The sequence below is a fragment of the Podarcis melisellensis genome (genome assembly GCF_964234715.1).
Source record: "Podarcis melisellensis genome assembly, chromosome: 8".
Taxonomy (NCBI): Eukaryota; Metazoa; Chordata; class Lepidosauria; order Squamata; family Lacertidae; genus Podarcis; species Podarcis melisellensis.
Window position 1 is genome coordinate 86,777,927 of NC_138540.1, and position 26,778 is coordinate 86,804,704.

At 46.5% G+C, this 26,778-nt stretch overlaps 1 protein-coding gene across 1 annotated transcript in view; it reads left to right on the forward strand.

Moving 5' to 3' along the window:
• Positions 1-11,739: 11,739 nt before the first annotated feature.
• The window catches only part of LOC309375877 (uncharacterized protein), a 30,692-nt gene continuing 15,653 nt past the window's right edge, over positions 11,740-26,778 (forward strand). Inside the window, exons 1-9 of the mRNA XM_081921796.1 lie at positions 11,740-12,382; positions 13,992-14,154; positions 15,837-15,986; positions 17,596-17,756; positions 19,524-19,700; positions 19,858-19,999; positions 21,815-22,002; positions 22,293-22,434; positions 23,850-24,032. Of these exons, the coding sequence (XP_081777922.1) occupies positions 12,203-12,382; positions 13,992-14,154; positions 15,837-15,986; positions 17,596-17,756; positions 19,524-19,700; positions 19,858-19,999; positions 21,815-22,002; positions 22,293-22,434; positions 23,850-24,032 (1,486 nt within the window). The 5' untranslated portion in view covers positions 11,740-12,202. The remainder of the gene's footprint in view (positions 12,383-13,991; positions 14,155-15,836; positions 15,987-17,595; positions 17,757-19,523; positions 19,701-19,857; positions 20,000-21,814; positions 22,003-22,292; positions 22,435-23,849; positions 24,033-26,778) is intronic.

Genomic DNA, 26,778 nt, shown 5'->3' on the forward strand with positions numbered 1-26,778 from the left:
ATATACATGTTTATGTCTTGCCATATGATTGTTGCAGAAACATCCAATAAATTTCTGGGGAGGGGGGTATCTCCACCTGCTTTTCCAGGCTCACGTCCGCACCATCCCTCTAAAGTGCTATGATTCTACTTTAAACGGCCATGGCTTCCCCCAGAGAATCATGGGAAGTGTAGTCTGTTTCACTGTTCTGAGAGGTGCTCAGAGACCCTCCCTATTCGCCTCCCAGAGCTACAGTTCCCTGAGAAGAGGAACTCTGTTTATTTCCTACAAATTCTTGTTTGATTGCTTTGCCCCATAGTGGTTATAGTGTCAGACTAGAACCTGGGAAAGACCAGGGTTCAAATCCCCCCCACCCTGGCCCTGAAGCTCATTTGGGTGTCCTTGGGCTAGTCAGTCACTCTCAGCCTAACCTACCTCGCAAGGTTGTTGTTGTGGAGATTAAATAGGGAGGGAAATAACTATGTACGCTTCCTTTTTAAAATTACTATTGTTATTGAAAGAATTTCAATTATAAAGGGGGGGGGGAAGTGTTACAAAGGGGGCGAGGGGAAAGAACAAAGATGTTTATAAGAAAGAGAGAGAGAGAAAAGAGAATATACAAAAATGCCACTTTGAGCTCCTTGGAGGAAAAGAGGGAATAAATACCTTGCCCGTGTTTTAAGCAAAAGAACAGGACCCTTGTGAGGATGGTGAAACCTAGTGTCTTGTTTGTTCCCCTAAAATCCTGAGTTTATCTTTGGCAAATATAGTCTATTTTATAGGTACAAAACAGTCTTCGTAGAAGAGGCTATAATTACAGTTTGCTAGAAACACAAGATTAGTGTGCTGATCGTTATGTTAAGCATTAGAAGGTCAGGAAGTTTTTATCATTGCTTTCCAGGCAGGACTGAGAGAGACTCCAGAGAAAACTCACCTTGAGGAATCTGAGCCAGTCTCTCCCCAAATTGCGGCCTTGCTCCTTGGCCACAAACAGACCAAGATAAAGCAGGACTGGGAGAAGCCAGGGGGCGATTCCCTAGTCATCAAGGACTTTGGAATTCAGGCAGGAGCCACCAGAAGCACAGATATAGCAAGGGCGACCCCTGACAGTGGATTGTCAGCACCCGGGGCAAGGCAAGTAATTTGCGCCCCCAACCCAAGGATTTGCGCCCCCTAACCCTAACCCCCAGATGTTGCGCCTGGTGCAGCCGGCCCCCCCTGCACCCCCCACGCTACGCCACTGACCCCTGATCTGCCAGCAGTGCAGGTGAAAAAGATCTAGGGGTCTTAGCAGACCCCAGTCTGAACATGAGTCAACAGTGCAATGCAATAGCAAAAGTAGTTGATGCATTTCCAGGCTGCGTCAACAGAAGTCTAGTGTCTCAATCATATCCCCTCCAACATGTTGACTCTGGAAACCTGGACACACATCTTCCCAGCCAGTCACATGACCTGCCCAAGACTGAATAGCCCAATATTATATTTTGTTGGAAGCTGCCCAGAGTGGCTGGGGAAGCTTCTCACTGGGCTCCCTTCCTGTCCAGTTATTCCCCTCACCTGTCCACACCTGGGCCAACCTGAGACTCTTCTCCCGGCAGCTGAGCGAGGTCTACGACTCAGTCTTCACCGTCTACCTGGGGCTGCGGCGAGTCGTGGTCTTGAGCAGATACAAGGTGGTGAAGGAGGCCCTGGTGGACCAGGCAGAGGACTTCAAATCGAGAGGGCAGATACCGTCCTTTTCCAAGGATTTCAATGAGCACGGTGAGAGGTCCATCCCTGTGGGAAAGGGGGCTTGGGGCGCAGCTCAGCCCATCTTTCTGTCACTCATCAGACATGGGTCTGATGGTAGAGTGCCAACCCGGTACCCTCCATCTGGTTTGGACTGCAGTTCCAATCAGTACCAGCTAGGGATGGGCCGATAGGACTCGAACCCATGGCTTCAAGTTACAAGAAAGGAGATTCTGACTAAGCATCAGGAAGAACTATCTGATGGGAAAAGCTGTTAGACAGTGGAACGGTCTCCCCCCAGAGGTTGTGAACTCTCCTTCTTTGAGGGGTTCCAAACTGAGGTTTGGTGTCTACAATTCTATGGTCTGTCAATTTTGGTTTCTATCAGTTTCTCATCTTCCCCACTCTTAATTACAGTTCCCCACATATCCACATTGGTTTGCGAATTATTCATCCACATTTGAGTGCAAGATTTTCCTAACATACACATTTTTCTTAATAGGTACAACATTGCAAAGCAATTCCCCCAAACAAAACGCATTTCCGAGAATGTATAACCTGCTGTTGAAATGGGATGAAACGGTTAAATCTGCTATGATAAAATGGGCACAAGATATTGGTCATAACATCATGTTTGCTGACTGGGAACGGTTGTGGACCACTGGTATGAAATTTACGGCATGTAATGCCTTAAGAGAAAATATTATGAAAATGATTTATAGGTGCTACATGACCCCAGTCAAGCTAGAAAAAATTTACCATTTGCCCGATAATAAATGTTGGAAATGTAAAGAAACGGAAGGAACATTCTTTCACCTTTGGTGGGCCTGTCCAAGGATTAAGGCTTTCTGGGAAATGATTTATAATGAACTGAAAAAAGTATTTAAGTATACTTTCCTAAAGAAACCAGAGGCCTTTCTCCTGGGCATGGTCGGCCAATTGGTGCCAAAGAAGGATAGAACCTTTTTTATGTATGCCACAGCAGCAGCAAGAATACTCATCGCAAAGCACTGGAAGACACAAGACCTACCCACCTTGGAAGAATGGCAGATGCAAGTTATAGACTACATGGAACTGGCAGAAATGACCGGCAGAATCTGAGATCAAGGAGAAGAGCAGGTGAAAGAGGACTGGAAGAAGTTTAAAGTTTATCTACAAAAACATTGCAAAATTTATGAATGCTAAGGGCATTGTAAATGAAATGAAGGGGTTCTAGTGATTAAGATAAATAAGAGTATAAAGGGAAGGATAAAGGATGAACTTGAATAATATGATAATTGCTGAACTAATTTTAAAGTGGAATACATGAAAGGAAGGCGGGTGGAAGCAAAGAAAATAAGATCTGGAAGGCTATTAATTTGAAACAGAGTCCTTTTTTAATCTTAAATTTTCTTTTTTATGTTTTTTATTTTTGTTATTCTGTCTTTTTGTTTGTATTTTTGATGTATGTGTTTGTTGGTTTTTGTGATTTGAGTTAATTTTATTGTTGTTAATTTTTGTGAAACTTAATAAAATATCATTTAAAAACAAACAAACAAACAAACAAAACGCATTTCACCCACCTTATAGAAATAAGTTGCCGTGACTGCAAGTTGCCGTAAGCTGTTTTTAACCTTGAGCTTTAATGTTGCAACCCCCAGCCCTACGCTGGGACCTAAGGGTAAAGGGCGGGTAATGAATGTTTAGATATGGGCATCTCTCTGTCTCTAGAGACAATGGAGTGTGCCTCTGGGGTGAAGGCAAACCATTGTGTTGGCAGCACCAAAGTGACCTCTCCAGGGCGGAAGCCTGGGCAGGGTACATGGGAGTCCTGGGCTCCCCAGAGGACAAGACCCCTCTTGGTCCCACTGATGTGTCCCAAGGAAAGCACAGCAAGACGTTTGGCACCAGCTTGGCTGCAGGAGTGGCCAGAAGGAGGCGTGCAAGGCATCATCCAATAAACCTTAGGGATTTGTGTAGGGTTTAATCCTTTGCCTTGACTTCTCCTGAAGATATTCCACAAGGCAGCACTGTTTTAGGACCAGAGTTTTCCTTCTCCTTGATAGGCTCCCTTCCCAGGTGGATGAGTCCCTCCTCACTTCCCTCTACAGCACATGCAGAAACTGCCTTCTTGACCATGGGACTCACTCTTGGTCCTATTTGCTCAATCCGCTCAATTCTTATGCATGCTTTATTTTTGCGGCACTTGACTTGGCTGAAGAACCGCATTGCAAAATTCAGAGAGGCATGGATTCGCAGCTGTGTTCCAGTTCTTGGCACATCTTGTAAATGCAAACTGAATTGACTTTTTCTCCCCCTTGCCAGCCAACTGGGCCAGATGTTGCTAGGACAGATGCAAGTTCTCATCCCCCAAAACAGCTGGAGGGCACCAGGTTGGCAAAAGCTGATTTATCCACCCTGATTTTTCTTGAAAGCAATGTACTTGGCAACATCTGACTGGCACATAAACAGTGGTTGTGAAGGGTATTGTTTATCTCAGCAGTAGGAAGACTAGGAGAAATTTATGCAGCAAACTGGAGGTCAGGAAATGGGAGGTTGTGGGAGATGTCTCTGGGAAACATAACACATGAATCGGCCAAGGTTTAAAAGGAGGAGTATCGAAGAGACAATCTGTACTGGAAAATTATTATTCTCTCTCTCTCTGAATAGATTATATTAAAAGTTTGGAAGCCACTAGCTTATATATTTAGGAGCTCAGTTGTGCTTTTGGGTCTCCAATCCAGTGTCAGTATTCCCTTCTCATCCTCCTGCTCCTCTCATTGGAACTTTGGAACTCCCTTCCAAGAGAATTTAGATTACCTCCCTCCTTGATGTCTTCCCACTGGCAAGTGAAAACCTTCTTATTCCAACCGACCTTTGGGAGCAGAGTTCTTTCAAGGAAACAGCTGGTGCTGTGTTGTTGTTATTGTAATTTTATGTATGTTTTTAATACACTACATTATGTTGTTGTTTACTCGTTTAGTCGTGTCTGACTTTTCGTGACCCCCTGGACCAGAGCACGCCAGGCACTCCTGTCTTCCACTGCCTCCCGCAAACTCATGCTGGTAGCTTTGAGAACACTGTCCCACCATCTCGTCCTCTGCCGTCCCCTTCTCCTTGTGCCCTCCATCTTTCCCAACATCAAGGAAGAAGGGGGGATATACACAAAAATATTACAATAATCATAATATTGCTTGGCCAGGGGTGACCTTTTCCAACGGCGATCGGTGGAGGCAGCTTCACAGGTTCAGCCTCACCACCTTGAGGAATTTCGGGGTGGGGAAACGGTCCATCGAGGAGCGGATCCAGGAGGAGGCTTGGTGCCTGGCAGAGGAGTTCCATAAGTTGCAAGGTAGGCCTCTGGAGAAATTCATAATTAAAGGATTGGTCGCCTCTAGAAGACTCTGGGGTGCTTGGTCCACAAGTGTAGCCAGAGACAGACCTTTCCTTCCCTCCTCCTGCCTTCTGTCTCTCCCCACTAGGGACGCCCTTTGACCCCACCGCCATTCAAGGGTACTCATTACCAGCTCCTCTTTTTTTATTGAAAAGTGTGACATTTACTGAAACAACTTCATGATGAGTACTGGCACCTATTTTTCTAGGGGGGGAAAGCACTGGACAGAAATACAGTAACTATATGAAAACCAGTAGCTATTACCAATAATTGGCTGTCTTGTGGCTTGAGGCAACTCAGAAGTGTAAATACAAATGTGACCAAAATAAATAGCTTTGAGGCTGACAAAAGCAGTAAAACATTAAATAAAAAGTGAGGAGTGTGTTTTGCTGGAGGCTCTGCACTTTTGGAAACAAGACATGAACTGGATTGTGGCCATCTTTTGAAATGTGCACTTCTCTGAATGTTGCAGTGTAAATCCCCAAGCCAAGTAAAGGGTACCAACATGAATATCCTGGGATGGTAAAGCATGCATAGAAAGGTCTATAATAGTGAAAATATCATACACAGAGGCATTACGTAGCCATAAAATGCTTTGCAAAAATGTGCTTCTTAGGCAAGTGTGCATACGAAAAAGGCAATGTTAGGAGAAATTTGTACTAAATGGTTGATGAATTTTCAGGAAACTGATATGGAGGGCACCAGGCTGTGGAAAACTGGATTAGGGATTTGATTTCCTTTTTTTAAAAAATCATTTTATAATGTACATAAAACAGAGAGAACAGTTATAACAGGAGATGGGAATGAAAAGATGAAAAACAAAATTTTAAGAGAGGCACATGGGTCAGCATAACAAAGTCCAAGCAAAAAAGACTGACCTTCAAGGCTAGTTCAAGATCAGCCAGGCTGGGGAGAAGGGTTATCTTGAGAAAGAGGCATCCTGTGTATATGTAATAAAGAAATGCCAAGTCATATGAAGAGCCTTGTCAAACTCAAATGATTCACAGCTTTCTTCATTATTGATATATTCCACAGTGAGCGTTGCCAAGCACCCAGTGTAAGATTTTGTAATGACTATTCAAGCTGCCAAGATCATATATTAGACCAATTCCCTTGGCAATGTATCTACATTGGTATCATCAAAAATATTCATGTTTTGGAGACAAGTTGCACACCAGTGAATCTTGATGTCTGTTTCTGTCTATCATAAATATTCAAAGCTTGCAATGCAGAACTAGTTTGTAAAACTCTTTTTCTAGATTTGTTGGCTGTGGATAGGTTGACCATTGCTCAAGTATGGAGAAATAGGCCAGACTTTCCCCTTCACATTCACTTTCAGAAGGCTCTATGTATCACGATTTCAGAAATGTTTATTCATTTGAGGCACTGCCCAGCCAATATCCTATGCTGTCATGTACCATATTTTTCCGTGTATAACATGCCCCCATGTATACAACACCCCCTTTTGGGGGGGACTCCAAATTAAGAAAGTGGGGGATACACTTCTTCTTCTTCTTCAATCACTCGTAGCCGAGTAAGATTGTCTTCCATAAACACGGTTTTAACAATGAGTCCGTAAGTGACTGTGGAGGCCAATTCTGGATCCACACATCCTTCCACGGTGGACACATTGGTTCCTGGGAGGGATTTAATCACGGTGTGGATTTGCCAAGCGTGCCTTCCTCTTAGTACCTTTCTCCCTTGCGTTCTGAGTTTGAGTGTCTTCAAAGCCCATGACACCTTTGGTAAGGCTGTTCTCCAACTGGAGCGCTCGCAGGCCAGGTTTCCCAGTTGTCGGTGTTTATACTACATTTTTTTAGATATGCCATGAGAAGTCTTTAAACCTCTTTTGTTGACCACCAGCATTATGCTTTCCATTTTTAAGTTTGGAATCGTGTAGCTGCTTTGGAAGATGATAATCAGGCATCTGCACAACATGACCAGTCCAACAAAGCTGATGTTGAAGAATCATTGCTTCAACACTGGTGATCTTTGCTTCATCCAGTACACTGGTATTAGTTCGCCTGTCTTCTCAAGTGATGTGTAAGATTTTTTTGGAGACACTGTTGATGGAATCTTTTGAGAAGTTGGAGATGGCATTTGTAAGTGGTCCATGTTTTACTAGCATACAGTAAGGTTGGTAGTACAATAGCTTTGTAAACAAGCATTTTGGTTTCCCTGCGAATGTCCCAGTCCTCAAACACTCTTTATATATATATATAATATTTATTCCAGATTTTAAAAGTTACAAAAAAAAAAAGCAAGGGCAATACCAAATACAAAGAAGAAGAAAAAAATACAACAACAACAGATAAACAAGAGAGAATAAAAATACATTCTCTTAAAAAAAATATTAAACCTTTATATGACTTTTTTCCTTTACTTCTTTCCTTGACCTCCTCACACCTCCCAATTTTGTATTCTAGTTCAAATCATTATTTCAGCACATCCTTCTAACCTACTTTTCAAACACTCTGCACTTCAGTTGGGAGAAAGTCGCACTCGCAGAGCTCAGGCGATGCTGAATTTCGGCATCAATGTTGACCGTTGTGGAAAGATAACTGCCTAGGTAGGAGAAGTGGCTTTCTCAATAATGATGGAACTCAACAGAGAATACCTTTATTTTTATATGCCTATATTATTTGCAAAGGGAATCTTTTTGGGGGTTAGCATAGCAACATAAGAAGAGCCTGCCTGTTGGATCAGGCCAAAGCTTTTTCATTTAGTCTGTTTTCACAGTGGCCAACCAGATGCCTATTATGGGAAACCCACAATCAGGAATTGAGTGGAAGAACAACGCTCTTCCCTCCTGTGGTTTCCAGCAACAGAAACATTACTGCCTTCAACCATGAAGGCAGAGCTTAGCCGTTGTTGATGGCAGCCATTGATAGCCCTCTTCTTTGTAAATGTAGGAATATGTCTTCAATGTCCGTGGATCAATATTTGGGATGGGCTTGATGTGGATATTTCACCCCTCCCATTGCAATAATCTGCTGACAATGTTTTCAGAAAGGAGGGGGCGGAATCTGCTCATCACTTCTTCCGCTTCTTCTTTGTGGGAGTCTGGGTGTTATCTGCGTAGAGTTTTGGATTTGGATTTGATATCCCGCTTTAACACTACCCGAAGAGTCTCAAAGAGGCTAACATTCTCCTTTCCCTTCCTCCCCCACAACAAATACTCTGTGAGGTGAGTGGGGCTGAGAGACTTCAGAGAAGTGTGACTGGCCCAAGGTCACCCAGCAGCTGCAGGTGGAGGAGCGGGGAAGCGAACCCAGTTCACCAGATTATGAGACTACCGCTCTTAACCACTACACCACAGACTACTGCTTAAGCAACTGTAACAGTCATGCAGTCCAGTAGCCTCTGATAGTATTTAGTCTCTAGTTTATTTTAGTTTGCAGTAGCTGTAAAAGAATAAAGAAGTTATGCTTCAGAGCCGTCGTTCGTGCAGTTCATACTCGGCTGTGCTCTGCTGAGTTTGGTGCTCACAGCTCAAAGTTGTGGGTCTGTTGCACTTAGACCTGCTTCCCTGCAGTGGAAGGTCTCTTGAAGTGCTTTCCCAGCTCGCCTGGCCCAGTCGGGGCTGAAGAGTTTGAGCCCAGTCGCTGGCACTGGCTCAAAAGTGAAGCTGACACTAGAATGATACTGTGCTCCAAGAAGACAGGATAGTCAGACAACAGGAGTTCCATATGTGGGCAGGAGCTCAAATCTCCCTGTTTTGGGTTTTCAAAAGCTGGTCAGTATGACAGAGGGCCAAAGAGACTTCTGTTTGCTCCTTGTTTTCTGGCTGCCTCTGGCATCGTGGCCTGGCGTCTTGGCTTCGACTGCCTCCTGCTCGGACCTTGGAACTCCTTGGACCTTTGGGCAGGGTGCAGGACTGGCAAAAGTTCTGGCAGGCCCTGTCTGGGCCTGTGTTCCCACTGACCCTCCATCTGACTTGGCTTCCTTCAGCCCCTTGGCAGCCAGAATAGCAGCTGGGCTCTGCTCCCAGGCAAGGCTGGTCAAAGATTGATGGAGATAGACCCAAGTCAGTGGCATAACTGGGGTTTTTGCTGCCCGGGGTAGTCACTGAGTTTGCTGCCCCTCTTGTCTATCACTTCGTGGATATGGTCTGATAGTTGTTAGGAGACCATCCCCATTTCCAGGGGAAACAAACAAAAACAAACAAACACCATGTGAGAGGCCAAAATTTGGCAAACACTCCCACCTCTCGCTTTTTCGTTCTGTTCAATTCAGTATATCATAGGTATGACACGTAGACAGCATCTTAAAAAGTAGAGACATCACCTTGCCTACAAAGGTCCATATAGTAAAAGTTATGGTTTTCCCAGTAGTGATGTATGGAAGTGAAAGCTGGACCATAAAGAAGGCTGATCGCTGAAGAATTGATGCTTTTGAATTATGGTGCTGGAGGAGACTCTTGAGAGTCCCATGGACTGCAAGAAGATCAAACCTCTCCATTCTGAAGGAAATCAGCCCTGAGTGCTCACTGGAAGGACAGATCCTGAAGCTGAGGCTCCAAGACTTTGGCCACCTCATGAGAAGAGAAGACTTCCTGGAAAAGACCCTGATGTTGGGAAAGATGGAGGGCACAAGGAGAAGGGGACGACAGAGGACGAGATGGTGGGACAGTGCTCTCGAGGCTACCAGCATGAGTTTGACCAAACTGCGGGAGGCAGTGGAAGACAGGAGTGCCTGGCGTGCTCTGGTCCAGGGGGTCATGAAGAGTCAGACACAACTAAAAGACTAAACAACAACAGTCCCCATCAGCTTGGCACGCAGTGCAGGAGAACTGCTTGCACTGCCCTGAATCTGCCGCTGCCATTCCCCTCACTGAGCTATAATTCCCGGATTGGTGCAGCACCGCTTTTCACAGGGAACCCTGGAATCGTAACTCTGGGAGGTGACTAGGGAGGGTCTCAGATTCCTCAAGGTGGGTTTGCCCTGGAGTCTCTCTCAGATCTGCCTGGAAAGCATTGATAAAACTTTCTGACCTTCTAACGCTTAAATAACGATCAGCACACTAATCTTCTGTTTCTAGCAAACTTTAATTACAGCCTCTGCTACAAAGACTGGTTTGGACCTATACAATAGACTATGTTTGCCAAAGATAAACTCAGGATTATGGAAAGAAACAAGACAGTTTTGTCATTGACACGAGGTTCCTGTTCTTTTGATTAAAACATGGGAAAGGTATTTTGTTATGAGAATTTTAAGGTCTAAGATATAAAATAAATGTTCATAAATGTACCAGGCAAACACATACATGAATATATAAGCCACATGTCTGAAACAGGACAGGAAAAGAGTCCTAAAGCCATGTTGACTCTTTCAGTGACCTCAAATATTCCTCTGCAGTTTGGATGGAAATGGGAAAAGCCTCCCCATTGTCTCTGTGCTCACAAATCCTGCCTGAAGGGCACATTTGCGTATGAATAGGGTGAGCCTGTGACCTGGACTCAGGAATTAAGTATTTACCATCACAAAAGAATGGCCAGGCTGTCCAGGTAAACCCATTAACAGGTTTCCCACCAGACAGGATTCTGTGGTAGACTGCCTCTTATGTGATGTATAAATAATGTATTGGGGGGTGGCCTTGAGCTACAGGTTAGGCAATTTCAAAAGTCTATATAAGAGCTTCCACACCAATGTTCTGGGGTCTTCCTTCCTCCTGCGTGGGGGGGGGGGGTGAGCACCCTGTTGCAACAGTTCAATATAGATCATGCTTACTAGCTGTTTTGCTTCTCAATACTCTCTGGTTGGCTTCTGTTATTTTCTCCTACCAATAGAGAACGTATATAAGGACTCTATATGGCTCTGGGATACCCAATAAGGGATAAAGGAGCACTTTTTTCTTATAACCTATTTATTCCCTCTTTTCCTCCAAGGAGTTCAAGGTGGAGTATATTACATAGCATTTTTGCATATTCTTTTCTCTCTCTCTCTCTTTCTTACTCCCCCCCCTTTGTAACACATTCCCCCCATTATAATTGAAATTCTTTCAATAAAAATAGTAATTTTGAAAAAGGTAACGTATATAGTTATTTCCCTCCCTATTTAATCTCCACAACAACAAGCTTGCAAGGTAGGTTAGGCTGAGAGTCACTGACTAGCCCATGGGCACCCAAATGAGCTTCACGGCCGGAGTGGGGGGGGATTTGAACCCTGGTCTTTCCCATGTTCTAGTCTGACACTATAACCACTATGGGACACAGCAACAAACAGGGATTTGTAGGAAATAAACAGAGTCCCTCTGTAGCTCTGGGAGGCGAATAGGGAGGGTCTCTGAACACCTCTCAGAACATTGAAACAGACTACACTTCCCATGATTCTCTGGGGGAAGCCATGGCCATTTAAAGTGGAAACAGCACTTTAGAGGGATGGTGCGGACGTGAGCCTGGAAAGGCAGGTGGATGAAACTCCAAAACATTTTCTTGCAAGCCTCCGCAGTTGTTCTTTAAATGGGATTGCCTATTTGCCCTGCTCTGCAAAACATAAACATGTATTTGTTGTTGTTTAGTCGTTTAGCTGTGTCCGAATCTTCGTGACCCCCTGGACCAGAGCCCGCCAGGCCCTTCTGTCTTCCACTGCCTCCCGCAGTTTGGTCAAACTCATGCTGGTTTGATAACACTGTCCAACCATCTCGTCCTCTGTCATCCCCTTCTCCTTGTGCCCTCCATCTTTCCCAGCATCAGGGTCTTTTCCAGGGAGTCTTCTCTTCTCGTGAGGTGGCCAAAGTACTGGAGCCTCAGCTTCAGGATCTGTCCTTCCAGTGAGCACTCAGGGCTGAGTTCCTTAAGAATGGATAGGTTTGATCATAGTACCAAAAAGGCAATTCACCCTCCACCTTAATGAGCCGCTCTCTGATTTGTCCCCAGTACCCTGTCCAACATTTGCAATGAAATGCCCTTTTTATGGTTATCATGTAATCCTTGATAAGATAACGAATTAACTTCTTGACTGGAAATGGCAAAGTCCACCCAGCTGGCTTGGAAAGGGGTCGGAGGACCAGGAGTTACTGGATAACCAATGTGGAAAGTTTGGTGTTCCCCAGCCGCCCTTATAAGTCCTCTCGGCGCCTCCCCATAGCCCAGAGGGGGCATCTCTTGGCCAGGGTCCTCCATGGAGCTGCTCTCTGGGTCTCTCTTCCTGCTCCTTTGCGTCTGTGGCGTCTTATTCCTGGGCTTGGGATGGAAAAGCAAAGACAGCAAAGGCCGTCTGCCCCCTGGACCCACCCCGTTCCCCATCCTGGGGAATTTTCTCCAACTGGACCCAAATAACATCATCAAGTCCCTGGAGAAGGTGAGTCTCCATTCGCCTCCCTATCGAGCTGCAAGGTAAGCCGGGGGAGATTGGAAGCCTATGAGCATCCCCACGGCCAGGGATCCATCTTTGTAGGAATGCACGAGCATCAGAAGAGACTTGCTGGATCTGTCCAAAGGGGGTCCTTCTAGCCCACCACAGTGAACAGTCAGCGGCCTTTGAGAAGCCCTCAGGCAGGTCCTGAAGGCAATAGCCTCCCCACTATTGTCTCCTAAAACCTGATATCCACAGGTCTGTTACAAGTGTATGGACTCAGACGTTCTCAGCCAGTATTCATGCAAGCTCATATACCCACTGCTGAGAAATTTAGGATTTTTGCTGATGTTATAATCAGTGCCGGATTTACATATAAGCTAAACAAGCTATAGCTTAGGGCCCCACTCTCTTGTGAGGCCCCCCAAAAAATTTAAAGGAAAAAAACACCTGGATGTACATTTCCAAAATATAAGATAAACAACAAATAAAATAAAACCTACATACAGCAACAGTGTTTTGTGTTGTGTAGGCTCCTGTGATATAAGTAATGGGGTCCACCTGCTAGCCTGTTCCCTAAAATATCACTGGTTTGCTCATTTCTATATATAGGGTGCCTACATTCTGCGGGGACTGTTATGTGCAAATGGCTTTAGATACCTATTAGGTCCATAAATTGTCATATAGCATATATTCAACTCAAAAAACAGCAACAACAAAGGACAGCTGAACATTTAAAGGGCCCCATTACCTTCAGTAGCTTAGGGCCTCATCAAACCTAAATCTGGTCCTGGTTACAATGCACACTGGTCTTTGAATGTGTGTTGATCCTTAAACTTATGCCCACGAAGACTTCTCACACCAAAGGAATACAGAAAACTTGGTTTGCTATGTGAAGTAGAAATGATAGAATATATAAATGCTGCTACTCACACACACACACACACACACACACACACACACAAACAACCCCCCCCCTACAATTTAAGCAGGCAGAAACTCTTACAATAAGGACACCTTTGATCTGAAAGGTGAAAGAGCCAGTGTGGTGTAGTGGTTAAGAGCGGTAGTCTCGTAATCTGGTGAACCGGGTTCGCTTCCCCGCTCCTCCACTTGCAGCTGCTGGGTGACCCTGGGCTAGTCACACTTCTCTGAAGTCTCTCAGCCCCACTCACCTCACAGAGTGTTTGTTGTGGGGGAGGAAGGGAAAGGAGAATGTTAGCCGCTTTGAGACTCCTTAAAGGGAGTGAAAGGCGGGATATCAAATCCAAACTCTTCTTCTTCTTCTATTTTAAAAAAAACCTACAGAAATGTGGGCACGACAATTTTGCCATGAACCCACACTAGAAGTGGGAGCAGGGGAGGAAAGTATACCTTAAAGCAAAGCAGAAGTGTGTTGAATCCTGAGGAGCATTGGCTAACTGCCTTGTAGTAGGAAGGCATTGGAGAGGAGCAATTCCAATCTTTCCCCCAGAGCTCCTGCCCGTTTCTCCCCTTGCCCACCCTTGTGAGGCTCCCTTCCCGCCTGGTCCCCCCCTCACCTGTGCACACCTGTGCCAACCTGAGGGGCAGGGAAAGGTTCCTTCAAAAGGGACTGACAGTCTTCTCCTGGCAGCTGAGGGAGGCCTACGGCTCGGTCTTCACCGTTTACCTGGGGCTGCAACGAGTCGTGGTCTTGTGCGGCTACAAGGCGGTGAAGGAAGCCCTGGTGGACCAGGCAGAGGACTTCAGCGGCAGAGGGCAGCTGCCGTCCTTCTCCAAGGATTTCAATGAACATGGTGAGGGGGTCCATCCTTGCGGGGAAAGGGGGCTTGGGGTGCAGCTCAGCCCATTTCTCCATCACTCTACTGACCTGTTGGAGGGCATAGTACATGGGTTTGAAAATTATTATTTTGTGTGTGTGAAGGTAACCGTGAACGTTTATTCCCCTTAGAGTGAAGGGCAGGTGATTAATATTGATAATCAATAATCATATTTTTATATGTTAAGGTAAAGGTAGAGAGACCCCTGACCATTAGGGCCAGTCGTGACTGACTCTGGGGTTGCGGCGCTCATCTTGCTTTACTGGCCGAGGGAGCCGGCATACAGCTTCTGGGTCATGTGGCCAGCATGACTACGCCGCTTCTGGAGAACCAGAGCAGCGCACGGAAATGCCATTTACCTTCCCACTGGAGCGGTACCTATTCATCTACTTGCACTTTGACGTGCTTTCAAACTGCTAGGTTGGCAGGAGCAGGGACCGAGCAACAGGAGCTCATTCAGTCGCGGGGATTCAAACCGCCGATCTTCTGATTGGCAAGTCCTAGGCTCTGTGGTTTAACCCACAGTGCCACCTGCGTCCCTCATTTTTATATGTTAAGTTTCACAAATATATGCACACTTTACCCCTGTATATTCACTTTTGTAACACGTTACTTGGCCGATGTTTAAAATGATGAATGTTGAAGAGACAAGCTTTATTGGAAAATTACTGCTTTCTCTATAGCTGGGCCTCTTCCAAGGAGTTCATGTTAATTTGAGATGCTGATGGATTACATCAGGGGTCCCTAAAGTGGGTGGTAGTGTCTACTGGGGGGGGGCTAGTGGGATCACCTGGAAGGGTGCTAAAAGACAAGGGATGGCAGGATTAGAGCGCTGGAGATGTCTGTGACTACCAGGCTTTGAAAAGCTGGTGTTGCTGGATGGAGTTCCGCAATTTTGTGGAATTCTTAGTTATAAGCAGTTCTAATTGGGTTTTGAACAAATGTCAAATGAATTTCTGCTGCCTTGAATATCACTGTGTAATTATGTTGCTTAATGGGTTGCACAAACAGCTATTCCAATAGATCTAATACCGTATTTTTTGCTCTATAAGATGCACTTTTTCCCTTCTAAAAAGTAAGGGGAAATGTGTGTGCGTCTTATGAAGTGAATGCAGGCTGCGCAGCGCTCCGCCTCGCTGTTCTAGCTTTGGGGTTAGCGGGGCAAAGCCTCCGCAGGGCAGCGGGGTGCCTTCATCCCACTGCCTCCAGAGGCTTCGCGGGCTGTCCCAGAAGCCTCAGCAGGGCACGGGGATGAAGGCTCCGCGCAAAGCTAGACCAGCTATTCCAGAAGCCAGAACAGCAAGAAGCTATCCCAGAAGCCAGATCCCTCTTGCTGTTCTGGCTTCTGGGATTCAGAATCCCCCCCTTATTTCTTCCCCCCCAAACTAGGTGCGACCTATCATCTGGTGCGTCCTATAGAGCTAAAAATATGGTATATAAATCTGATAAACAAATAAATATTCCAAATAACGTTTTTTATAGGGGAGGGGAGAGGGTGATAGGGATGTGTTTGTGGAACCAATGGGGTGGCCTCCAGAAAAAATTGGGAACCACTGACTTATAGAATAACAGCTCAGTGGTGCTTTTAGGTCCATACATACATACACACAAACAAACAAACAAACAAACAAACAATAATAATAATATTGCTTGGCCAGGGGTGGTCTTTGCCAACGGCGATCGGTGGAGGCAGCTTCGCAGGTTCAGCCTCACCACCTTGAGGAATTTTGGGATGGGGAAACGGTCCATTGAGGAGCGGATCCAGGAGGAGGCTCAGTGCCTGGCAGAGGAGTTCCATAAGTTGCAAGGTAGGTCATAAAGATTAAAGGTAAGGGTAAAGGACCCCTGACAGTTAAGTCCAGTCGCAGATGACTCTGGGGTTGTGGTGCTCATCTCGCTTTACAGCCTGAGGGAGCCAGTGTTTGTTCACAGAAAGTTTTTTCGGGGCATGACTAAGCCGCTTCTGGAGTAACGGAACACCGAAAGCAGCGCACAGAAACGGCGTTTACCTTCCTGCCGGAGTGGTACCTATTTATCTACTTGCGCTTTGATATGCTTTCGAACTGCTAGGTGGGCAGGAGCTGAGACCGAGCAACAGGAGCTCACCCCATCGTGGGGATTCGAACTGCCGACCTTCTGATTGGCAAGCCCAAGAGGCTCAGTGGTTTAGACCACAACACCACCTGTGTCCCAGATAAAGATTGGTTGCCTCTAAAAGATTCTGTGGTGCTTGGTCTGCACTTGAGAGGCTGGCATAGCCATTCTGTGCTCTTGCAAAACGCAGATTCTTTCTTGTAGCAGCTTGTATGGCATATATATGATACCAACAAGGAGGAATGGCCAGACGAAGTTAGTAGAATATATAGAAATGGCTTGTTGTCTTTGCCCATGGAGCTGGACCATAAAGAAGGCTGATCACCGAAGAATTGATGCTTTTGAATTATGGTGCTCTTGAGAGTCCCATGGACTGCAAGAAGATCAAACCTCTCCATTCTGAAGGAAATCAGCCCTGAGTGCTCCCTGGAAGCACAGATCCTGAAGCTGAGACTCCAAGACTTTGGCCACCTCAGGAGAAGGGAAGACTCCCTGGAAAAGACCCTGATGCTGGGAAATATGGAGGGCACAAGGAGAAGGGGACGATGGAGGATGAGATGGTGGGACAGTGTTCTCGAAGCTACCAGCATGAGTTTGACCAAACTGCGGGAGGCAGTGGAAGACAGGAGTGCCTGGCGTGCTCTGGTCCAATGGGTCACGAAGTGTTGGACACGACTAAATGACTAAACAACAACATAGAAATGGCATGATTGGGAAATAAGATAAGAAATCAGGACACGAAAGTACAGTGGTACCTCGCAAGACGAAAAATGCGCAAGACGAAAGAGTTTTCCGTTTTTTGAGTCGTTCCGCAAGACGAATTTCCCTATGGGCTTGCTTCGCAAGACAAAACGTCTTGCGAGTTCTTGCGAGTTTGTTTCCTTTTTCTTAAAGCCGCTAATAGCCGTGCTTCGCAAGACGAAAAAACCGCAAGGTGAAGAGACTCGCGGAACGGATTAATTTCGTCTTGCGAGGCACCACTGTATTAGAAGAAGAATGGAAATGTTTTGTAGATTAACTGGAAACTCATTGCGAACGTATTAAAAGGTTAACAGCAAAAGAGTAAATTCAGCAGTTAGAGATATTGAGAAAAAAGATAAGAAAAAAAGGAAAGAAATGGGGACTACAAATTATAATATGTAGTGGAAAAGAAGTTAACAAAATAAACCGTGTAAGGAGTCGGGAGGGAAGTCAACATGAATTGCGTGGACCGTATTTGTATTTGGATTACTGTTTCAAGTGTGAAAATGAAAATGAAAAATACAAACAAACAAACAAACAAACAAACTTTCTTCCCTCCTGCTTTCTGTCTCTCCCCACTAGGGACGCCCTTTGACCCCACCTTCATCCTCAGCCGAGCCGTCTCCAACATCATCTGCTCCATCGTCTTTGGGAACAGGTTCCAGTACGACGACGAGAAATTCCTCACTTTGAACAACCTGATCACAGAACGGTTCCGCGTGGGCAGCCTGCCCCCGTCTCAGGTGAGGGCGGACGGAGAACCCCCTGCCAATATCTCTACACCTTAATTATTATCACTATCGTTTTTTAAAAAGCAAAGAATAAAAAATTCAAACCATCAAGTGTCACAGTCTGGAAGGGCAAAAGGGCAAAGATGCAGCCCAGTTCCAGCGCTTCTCTTTGCAAATGAATACTTATTAAACAATAAAAGTATTCCACTCCCGTGTGTGCCATCATCGCCATTATTATTTTTACGTTCTCTATTTATAATTTTGCATTGCAACAATTCGAAACACTCATATACAACAACAAACCAACCATAAATATGTCAGAATCTGCATTCGACCAAGCTGATAAAGCTCATCTTCCGGAATCGTCCTCCGACGTGATTAACAACCAGAGCCTTTGATGAGGCTCCAGGCACATTTCCATTAAGCAGAGAATCAAAGCAGCACATGGAAGTGATGAGATTTATGGCTACATCACTATGCTTTATTTCTTACTACGCAGACAGAAAGCACACCCTCTCTCTGTGAAAGCAGAGAGCAACTGAAACAAAGGAACAGGAAACCAGTAACGTCACATCCGTCTCCCGTCTCCCGTGAGACTTCCAACAGCCTGGAATGTCTCTGGAATGTAAACAGAGTCTTGTGACTCTAAGCAGCTGCACAGTGGCAAATAGAAACTAACAAAATAACATATGAAAACAAAAGGGATGGTTTGCATTTTGTGTTAAGGTCTCTTTAAGTATTTCAGCGTCTTTCAGTAAGGTTTGGAAGGTAAGCACTGAGTCAAATAAAATCTTTTAGTCAAACGGGTCCCTCCATAGTGTCACAGAATCAAAGAATCTTAGAGTTGGAAGGGACACCCAGGGTCATCTAGTCCAACCCCCTGCAAAGCAGGAATCTCTGCTAAAGCATCCCTGACAGGTAGCCACCCAACTTCTGCTTTAAACCCTCCAAGGAAGGAGAGTTCACCACCTCTCGTGGGGGTCTGTTCCACTGCTGAACAGCTCTTAGTGTCAGGAGGTTTTCCCCCGAATGTTTAGTCGGAATCTCCTTTCTTGTGACTTGAAGCCATGGGTTCGAGTCCTACCCTCCAGAGCAGGAAAAAACAAGCTTGCTCCATCTTCCATGTGACAACCCTTAAGGTATTTGAAGATGGCTCTCGTATCTCCTCTCAGTCTTCTCTTTTCCAGGCTAAACATACCCAGGTCCTTCAAGCGTTCCTCATCAGGCTTGGCTTCCTGACCCTTGATCATCTTGGTTGCCCTTCTCTACACACCTTCCAGCTTGTCAACATAAATTGAGTTACTCTTAATTGGACACAATATTCCAGGTGTGGTCTAAGGCAGAAGAGAGTGGGACTATTACTTCCCTTGATTTGGACACTAGACTTCTGTTGATGCAGCCAAGAATAGCATTAGCATTTTTTGCTGCTGCATCTCAATGTTGACTCATGTTCAGCTTCTGGCCCACCAAGACCCCTAGATCCTTTTCACATGTACTTCTAGTAAGCCAGGTGCCCCCCCATCCTTTATTTGTGCATCTGGTTCTTCCTGCTTAAGTGCAGAACCTTACATTTCTCCCTATTGAGAATCATTTTGTTAGCTTGCGTCCAGTTCTCCAATCTGTTAAGGTGATTTTTGTTTTTTAAGAGTCAAGGTTTCCAGGCAGGTGTGAGCCTCAACACTTGCCTTTTTGTGGAACCTGAGTTTGCAGGAGACACATACTAAGGTCAGCCAAATGTGGTAACGCCCTTCCATTGCTCCCCATCTTCTTCCCCCGCAGCTGTACAATATTTTCCCGGAGATCATGGAGAAGATCCCCGGATCCCACCACGCGGGCAGCAAATGTTCCCAGGGGATCATCCGCTTCATAGAGGAGAGGATCAAGATGCAGCAGGCCTCGCTGGATCCCTCTGACCCCCACAACTACATTGACTGCTTCTTAGTTAAGATGGATCAGGTAAGGCATGAACTTCCTCATCTCCATCATCTGCTCCCCCTAAAATGTGCTGTCTGCAGGTTTCAGAGAATTGTGGAATTGGAAGGGACCCCAAGTGGCATCTAGTCTGACCCCCCCTCCAATGCAGACATCATAGTAGACCTCGATCTCTTGGCAGGAAAAGAATAACCCGGCTTCTGAATTTTGCATGGAGAATTTGGTCATGGCCACCTTCAACTTGTTCTTCGCTGGGACGGAGACGATCGGCACCACCCTGAGATATGGATTCCTCACCATGCTGAAGTACCCCCAGATTCAAGGTGAGGGCAGGAGGAGGGAACCTATGAGAATCACCTGAGCTTCTACAGCTACAGACCAGGCTGTTCCCAGGATGTGTCCATTGTCGCATGCTGACAGCTTCTGGGAGCCGCAGGTGAGAGAAGAGTGTTGGGTAGGGACCAGAGGTGGACAAAGTTGTTGGGAGTACCCACAGATTCAAGGTGAGGGCAGAAAGAAGAAACCTCCCTCCAACAAGCGAGACACATGAATTGCTACAGGGACAGAACAAGCTGACGATGGAAGGCAGCAGCATAGACCCTAAGGGCACATGTCCCCACAGAGGGGGCGTGTGGATTGTTTATATATTTGAGAAAGCTCAGCATCTTCACACTGGTCTGTCATTCTGTCTTTCTGAAAAGGCCTTTATAGGTCTCTTCTGGGTCAAGCCAAAGGGGGTCCATCTAGTCCGGCCTCCTCTTTTCACAGCGGCTCAGTGGGAAACCTGCAAAGAGGACTGGAGCACAAGAGCTGGGGGCTGGACTACATGACCCTCAGGATCCCTTCCAACTCTACAACTATGAGTGTGGTGTAGTGGTTAAGAGCGGTGGACTCGTAATCTGGTGAATCAGGTTCGCTTCCCCGCTCCTCCACATGCAGCTGCTGGGTGACCTTGGGCTAGTCACACTTCTCTGAAATCTCTCAGCCCCACTCACCTCACAGAGTGTTTGTTGTTGGAAAACATATGTGATGTACAGACGTTAGTCGGTTTTAAAGAGGCTTTGTGATTGCTAAAGATGTATTGTAAAAAAAAGAATATAGAAACGATAAGTTCGTGTTAACTGGCAATACAAGACATGGAAAATGCGTAATGAATAGAAAATATGGATGATTGGTGGAGGAGCTGGAAATTTGAGAACAGGATTGTGTTGATTAATTTGTAAAAGAAAATTTAATAAAAATTTATATAAAAAAACAAAAAAAACCCCAGTGTGTTTGTTGTGGGGGAGGAAGAGAAAGGAGATTGTGAGCTGCTTTGAGACTCCTTAAGGTAGTGATAAAGCGGGATATCCAATCCAAACTCTTCTTCTTCAAGGAAGGAGAGTTCACAACCTATGGGGGAGACTGTTCCACTAACACTCTTCTTCTTCTGTGATTTAAGCCCTTTCCCCTCCTTTGGTTCCTAGTGGCGAAATAATTAAATAAATAAATTATAGGCATTTTCCACCCGCAAGGGAAGCCCCAACTAGAACTGACTGTAGTAGTCAAGATGTGAGATTAACAGGGCATGTAGATGCGTGTCCAGGCTACCCCAGTCCAGAAATGGCCATAGCTGGACTTCCGGTTGGTCGCCCATTATGGCGGACGGGAGCTCTTTCGTCTGAAAGGGCACCGGTGCTTTGAGGGTTGGGGGAGACCGCTAGAGTGTCGCGGTACCCCGAAAAAACTTCGGATCAAGTGTTCCGAGGATCTGGTGTTCCTGCAAGTGCCTGGAGAGACTCCCCTGCTCCCCGGTAAGCTCTTGAAAAGAGCTCCGAGAGCGAGCGGGGTTGGAGACGGAGGCATTTGGGAATAGGCTACCCCAGTCCAGAAATGGCCATAGCACTCCTTGCCACTGGCAAAAGGCACTCCTTGCCACTGAAGCCAGTTGGCACTCAACATATAATGTCACATCAAGGCCTTCCCCCAAAATTTGAAGTTGCTGTTTTTGGGTGGTGGAAACGGCCCTATCCTGATTGTGAACAGGTGCTCAGTCATAGAATCACAGAACAGCAGAGTTGGAAGGGATCCAAAAGGTCATTTTGTCCAGCCCTCTGTAATCCAGGAATCTTAGCCCAACCGCTCTCTTTCCCCCCAAGAAAAACTCCACGAGGAAATCGATCGAGTGATTGGGAGGGACCGGATCCCAGCCACTGAGGACAGGAACAAAATGCCTTACATGGAGGCCGTCTTGCACGAGATCCAGAGGTTCAGCGATATCCTACCCATGAGTCTTCCGCACGCTGCCACCAAAGACATCAACTTCAAGGGATACGTCATCCCCAAGGTAAGATTCCCAGCAGGCCCCTCAGCAAGGACAGAGGGACCAGGATCCAGCCTTTTGGCCCTCAAAGCAATTGGTGTGAGACTTCAAGGATGGGGGGTGGGAACAGGATTTGAGCTCAGTGCCCCCCCACTTCCAGGTCCAGAGGCAGTCTGTCCAGACTCCTGGGCTCCTAATGGGGTATTTGGCCACTGTGAGAAGAAGGTGCTGGAGCAGAAGGGCCCCCTTTGTCCTGATCCAGCAGCCAGGCACTTCTTATGTTTTTTTAATATATACAAATATTATTCTCCCAGGGCACCTACATCTATCCTTTGCTGAGCAGCGTTCACTATGACTCAGAGGAGCACTCCAACCCTCAAGAATTTGACCCAGGGAGATTCTTGGATAGCCAAGGCTGCTTCAAGAAGGTGGAAGCGTTCATGCCTTTCTCAGCAGGTACGTGGGGAGGGGGCTCCTTCCATTCCATTGGGAGGGGAGTGGGGAGTGGGGTTGGTGAATGGTCTCTCTCCTATGAGATTCATTTCTGGGCCATCCTTCTCAGGAGGGTCAGAGAAAGGAACCTCTGTTCTGGTCCTGCTTGTCTTGGCTTCTCACAGGCATCTGGGGGCCACTGGGAGAACAGGGTGCAGGGCTAGGGGGGGCCTGATCCTGCAGGGCTCCCCTGCATTGTACCTGCCAAGGACAGCATGGGAGAGGGGCTGGGTTGACCACTTAGCAACCTGTTGGTGCATGCCCCAGTAAAAGAATACGGTACATTAAAAACCCCCCAAGGGGCCGCAGACAGTTAGAGGCCAAAGGCAGGCTTAAAGAGGAACAATTATGCCTGGCACCTAAAGATTTATAATTTATAAGCATCCCACAAATCGGGAGCCACTGCAGAAAAGGCCCGTTCCCATGTTGCAACCCTCTGGACCTCTCATGGAGGAGGTACTGTTTAAATGTATGTTATAATAGCATAAGGGACGCGGGTGGCACTGTGTTATAAATCAGTAAGCCTCTTGGGCTTGCCGACCAGAAGGTTGGCGGTTCGAATCACCGCAACGGGGTGAGCTCCCGTTGCTCTGTCCCAGCTCCAGCCAACCTAGCAGTTCAAAAGCACACCAATGCAAGTAGATAAATAGGTACCACTGTGGTGGGAAGGTAAATAGTGTGTCCCCCCCTTTTTGAAGTTTTATTTTTTTTATTTTTTAAAAAATTGTACACTCTTTACATCAGAGGATGGTTTCTGTCACAGTGTCCCGTTGCGTCAGGAGCGGTTTAGCCCTGCTGGCCACATGACCCGAAAAGCTGTCTGTGGTCAAACGCCGGCTCTCTCGGCCTGAAAGCGAAATGGCTTTGACTGGTCTTAACCATCCAGGGGTCCTTTACCTTTTATCTATAATAGCACACAAGGACCTCTTGACTCTTCTAGACCATCCTTGCAGGCAACAGCTACTTAAGACTTACTTTTACTGTCTATACGCCGTACGCTATCGGTGTCTATCAATTGTTCCCACTACATCTTGCACCCACTGAGTTTATCGGCTTATTTGGGTGGGTTTCGGCACAGCAGCCAGACAGCCCTCCAGCTAGCTCTCCTCCTCCACTGACACCCAGATCATGGGAGCCGGCAGGCCCAGAGGGGATTCGCTCGCCCTCAGCACCATTTACGTCTGCTTGGGAGGAGTCCAGAGGGATAGGACTAGAGAGGGAAGGAGGGGCCAGCAACATCTTCAACTAGGGCAGATTAGCCCAGATGAACTCTGTTATGTTTTTGCTGTTGCGAATAAAAGCTGACTGCACTTCGCGTCTCGATTCCTCTTCCTGTCCCTTGACATTGCCCGACAGGTTTTGTTTTTTTCTCCTGGCAGGGAAGCGTATCTGCATGGGCGAAGGGTTGGCCCGCATGGAGCTGTTCCTCTTCTTCACCACCATCCTGCAGGCCTTCACCCTCCAGTCCCCTGTGCCCCCCAGCCAGATCAGCCTCGCACCGGCGGCCGTGGGCGTTGGGAAGGTGCCCCCAAAATACCAGCTGTCAGCGTCCTGGCGCCAACACTGATCTCTCCCTTCCTGTGTTGCGGCACAAGAAGATCTCGGTTTCTCTCTCAGTACCTCTGCACTCCTGAGAGATTGGCCATGTAGGACAGTCCTCTATTTGAAGGCCTGCCCGTGCAAGGAGGAGCAGCACCATCAGAAGAAAGGAAGACAGCAGAGGTCACCCCTTTTGGGCAGCAGGCAGAAGAAGCACCCAACTCACCTGGCCACAGTCCCCTTCCCTGCTAGGATGAGATGGGCTGCATTTCTGTTTAAATCAATGATTGCCAAGCTTTTCTGGAGGACCTCCCTCTTGGCTCCATGAACTCATCCCTCTGTCCCCTGCCCTGTCATTAGAATATTGGTTTGCACAAAGCCACTTCCGACCTTGGGAGGAGGTGGTGTTGCGGGCTTCATGCTGGCAGTGGCTGGCTTGCAGCCCCGCATGATCTGGGGAATCCTCGGGCCGCGTCATCCCCTGTGCCAGCCAATCGGCTGGCTCGGAGAGTGTGGCTTGCGCCATTTAAGGCAAGCGCGGCCCGTGGACCGCCCTCTTTCAGACCGCTCAGCTGACTGGTTTTCCCACCCGCCCGCCCTTCAAGGTTTCCTTCTGACCTTGCTATGGACCTCGGTTGGTCGCCGTTAAGGGGCCTGGTAGGAATTTTTTCCACTTGGCAAATTGGCACTGGCCATTTGGTTTTTTGCCTACCTTGTAGCAAATCGTCACAACTTCCCTGGTTTAGGCATTGGTAGGGGTATTGTTGCGGGGAGCTCCATCACCTCCCCCAAATATTGAAGGGTAGTCTGGTAAGGGATTCCGGGGGGCGTTGCCTCGTCTAAAGCCTATGGAGGTCAGGGACTAAAGCGCGCCCGCAAGCCGTGACCCCAGGGGAGTTACCTAGTTGATGTGCACCCCCCTGCTGGTGTTAACCCTTGCCGGTCTTCATGCCATCAGGCTGAAGCTGGATAGAATGATAGGACCAATGCCTAAGCCAATACCGCTCTTACCTGTAACCAATAAAGTTGTGGCCAATTTTAGCCCATTAACCTTAATTATGGTGTCATGTGTTGTTATTACCACTGGTGGGAGGCGGGAACTCGCCATGCAACCCACTAAGGAAAGTAATAATACAAATTATGACAATAAAGGTTGAATGGATGGATGGGTGGATGAATAGCACAAGGGGTTTCAAAACAGCCACAATGAATTGCACATTTATTGAAGGAAAAAAAAAACATTTGCAAAAATGGATATATCTAATTCCCCCAGAATCTGGTCAACTGAAACTCCTGGCTGACTCGCCAAACTGTTATAAGTAAAACAACAACAACTGCTCGTTTTCCCTTATGGGGTATCCAAGAGCCCGTATAGAGTCCTTAAGTGGGTTCCCCATCAGTAGGAGAAAATAACAGAAGCCAACCAGAGTATATTGAGAAGCAAAGTGGCTAGCAAGCCTGATATTTATTAAAGGAACTGTTGCAACAGGGTCCCCACTCACCACATGCAGGAGGGAGGAGAGAATCCAGAACAATGGTGCGCAAATCCTTATATAGACTTTTGACCTGGAGTACTGTGTCCAGTTCTGGGCACCACAGTTCAAGAAGGACACTGACAAACTGGAACGTGTCCAGAGGAGGGCAACAAAAATGGTCAAAGGCCTGGAAACGATGCCTTATGAGGAACGGCTAAGGGAGCTGGGCATGTTTAGCCTGGAGAAGAGGAGGTTAAGGGGTGATATGATAGCCATGTTCAAATATATAAAAGGATGTCACATAGAGGAGGGAGAAAGGTTGTTTTCTGCTGCTCCAGAGAAGCGGACACGGAGCAATGGATCCAAACTACAAGAAAGAAGATTCCACCTAAACATTAGGAAGAACTTCCTGACAGTAAGAGCTGTTTGACAGTGGAATTTGCTGCCAAGGAGTGTGGTGGAGTCTCCTTCTTTGGAGGTCTTTAAGCAGAGGCTTGACAACCATATGTCAGGAGTGCTCTGAGGGTGTTTCCTGCTTGGCAGGGGGTTGGACTCGATGGCCCTTGTGGTCTCTTCCAACTCTATGATTCTATGATTCTATGAAATTGCCCACCCTGTAGCCCAAGATCACCCCCCAAAAACAGCATACGTATATACATCACAGAAGGAGGCAGTCTACAGCTGAAATCATGTTTGTCCGGATACCTGATAATGGTCACTGATTGCTTTCCTTGGGCGGCCTGGTAATTCTTTTGTGATGGTTTAGTTCCTGAATCCACTGTCACAGGCCCACCCTATTATTCATACACAAGTGCGCCCTTAAGAGAGGATTTGTAAGCAAAAGACAATAGGGAGGCTTTCCCATTTCTTTTCTCCTTGCAGATAAATATTTGAGGTCAACTTGGGAGAGTCAAAATGGCTTCAGGATTGCTCTCCTGTACTATTTCAGGCACTTGGTTTATATACTTTTGAATGTGTTTGCCCCATATATTTAATTTATATTTGAGACCTTAGAATTCTTATAACACCCTGTAGTTAAAAAAAGAATATGCAGCAAAGAATATTGCTTGAAAAATATTTATACACCTTCTTACATATGGGTGAGGGAAATTTAATTTAATAGCATTATGTATTTTTATATAGCTACTTAGTCCTGCTGGCCACATGACCTGGAAGCTGTACGCCAGCTCCCTCGGCCAATAAAGCGAGATGAGCGCCGCAACCCCAGAGTCAGCCACGACTGGACCTAATGGTCAGGGGTCCCTTCCAGGCTGTAGAGAAAGGTTTTCTTGAG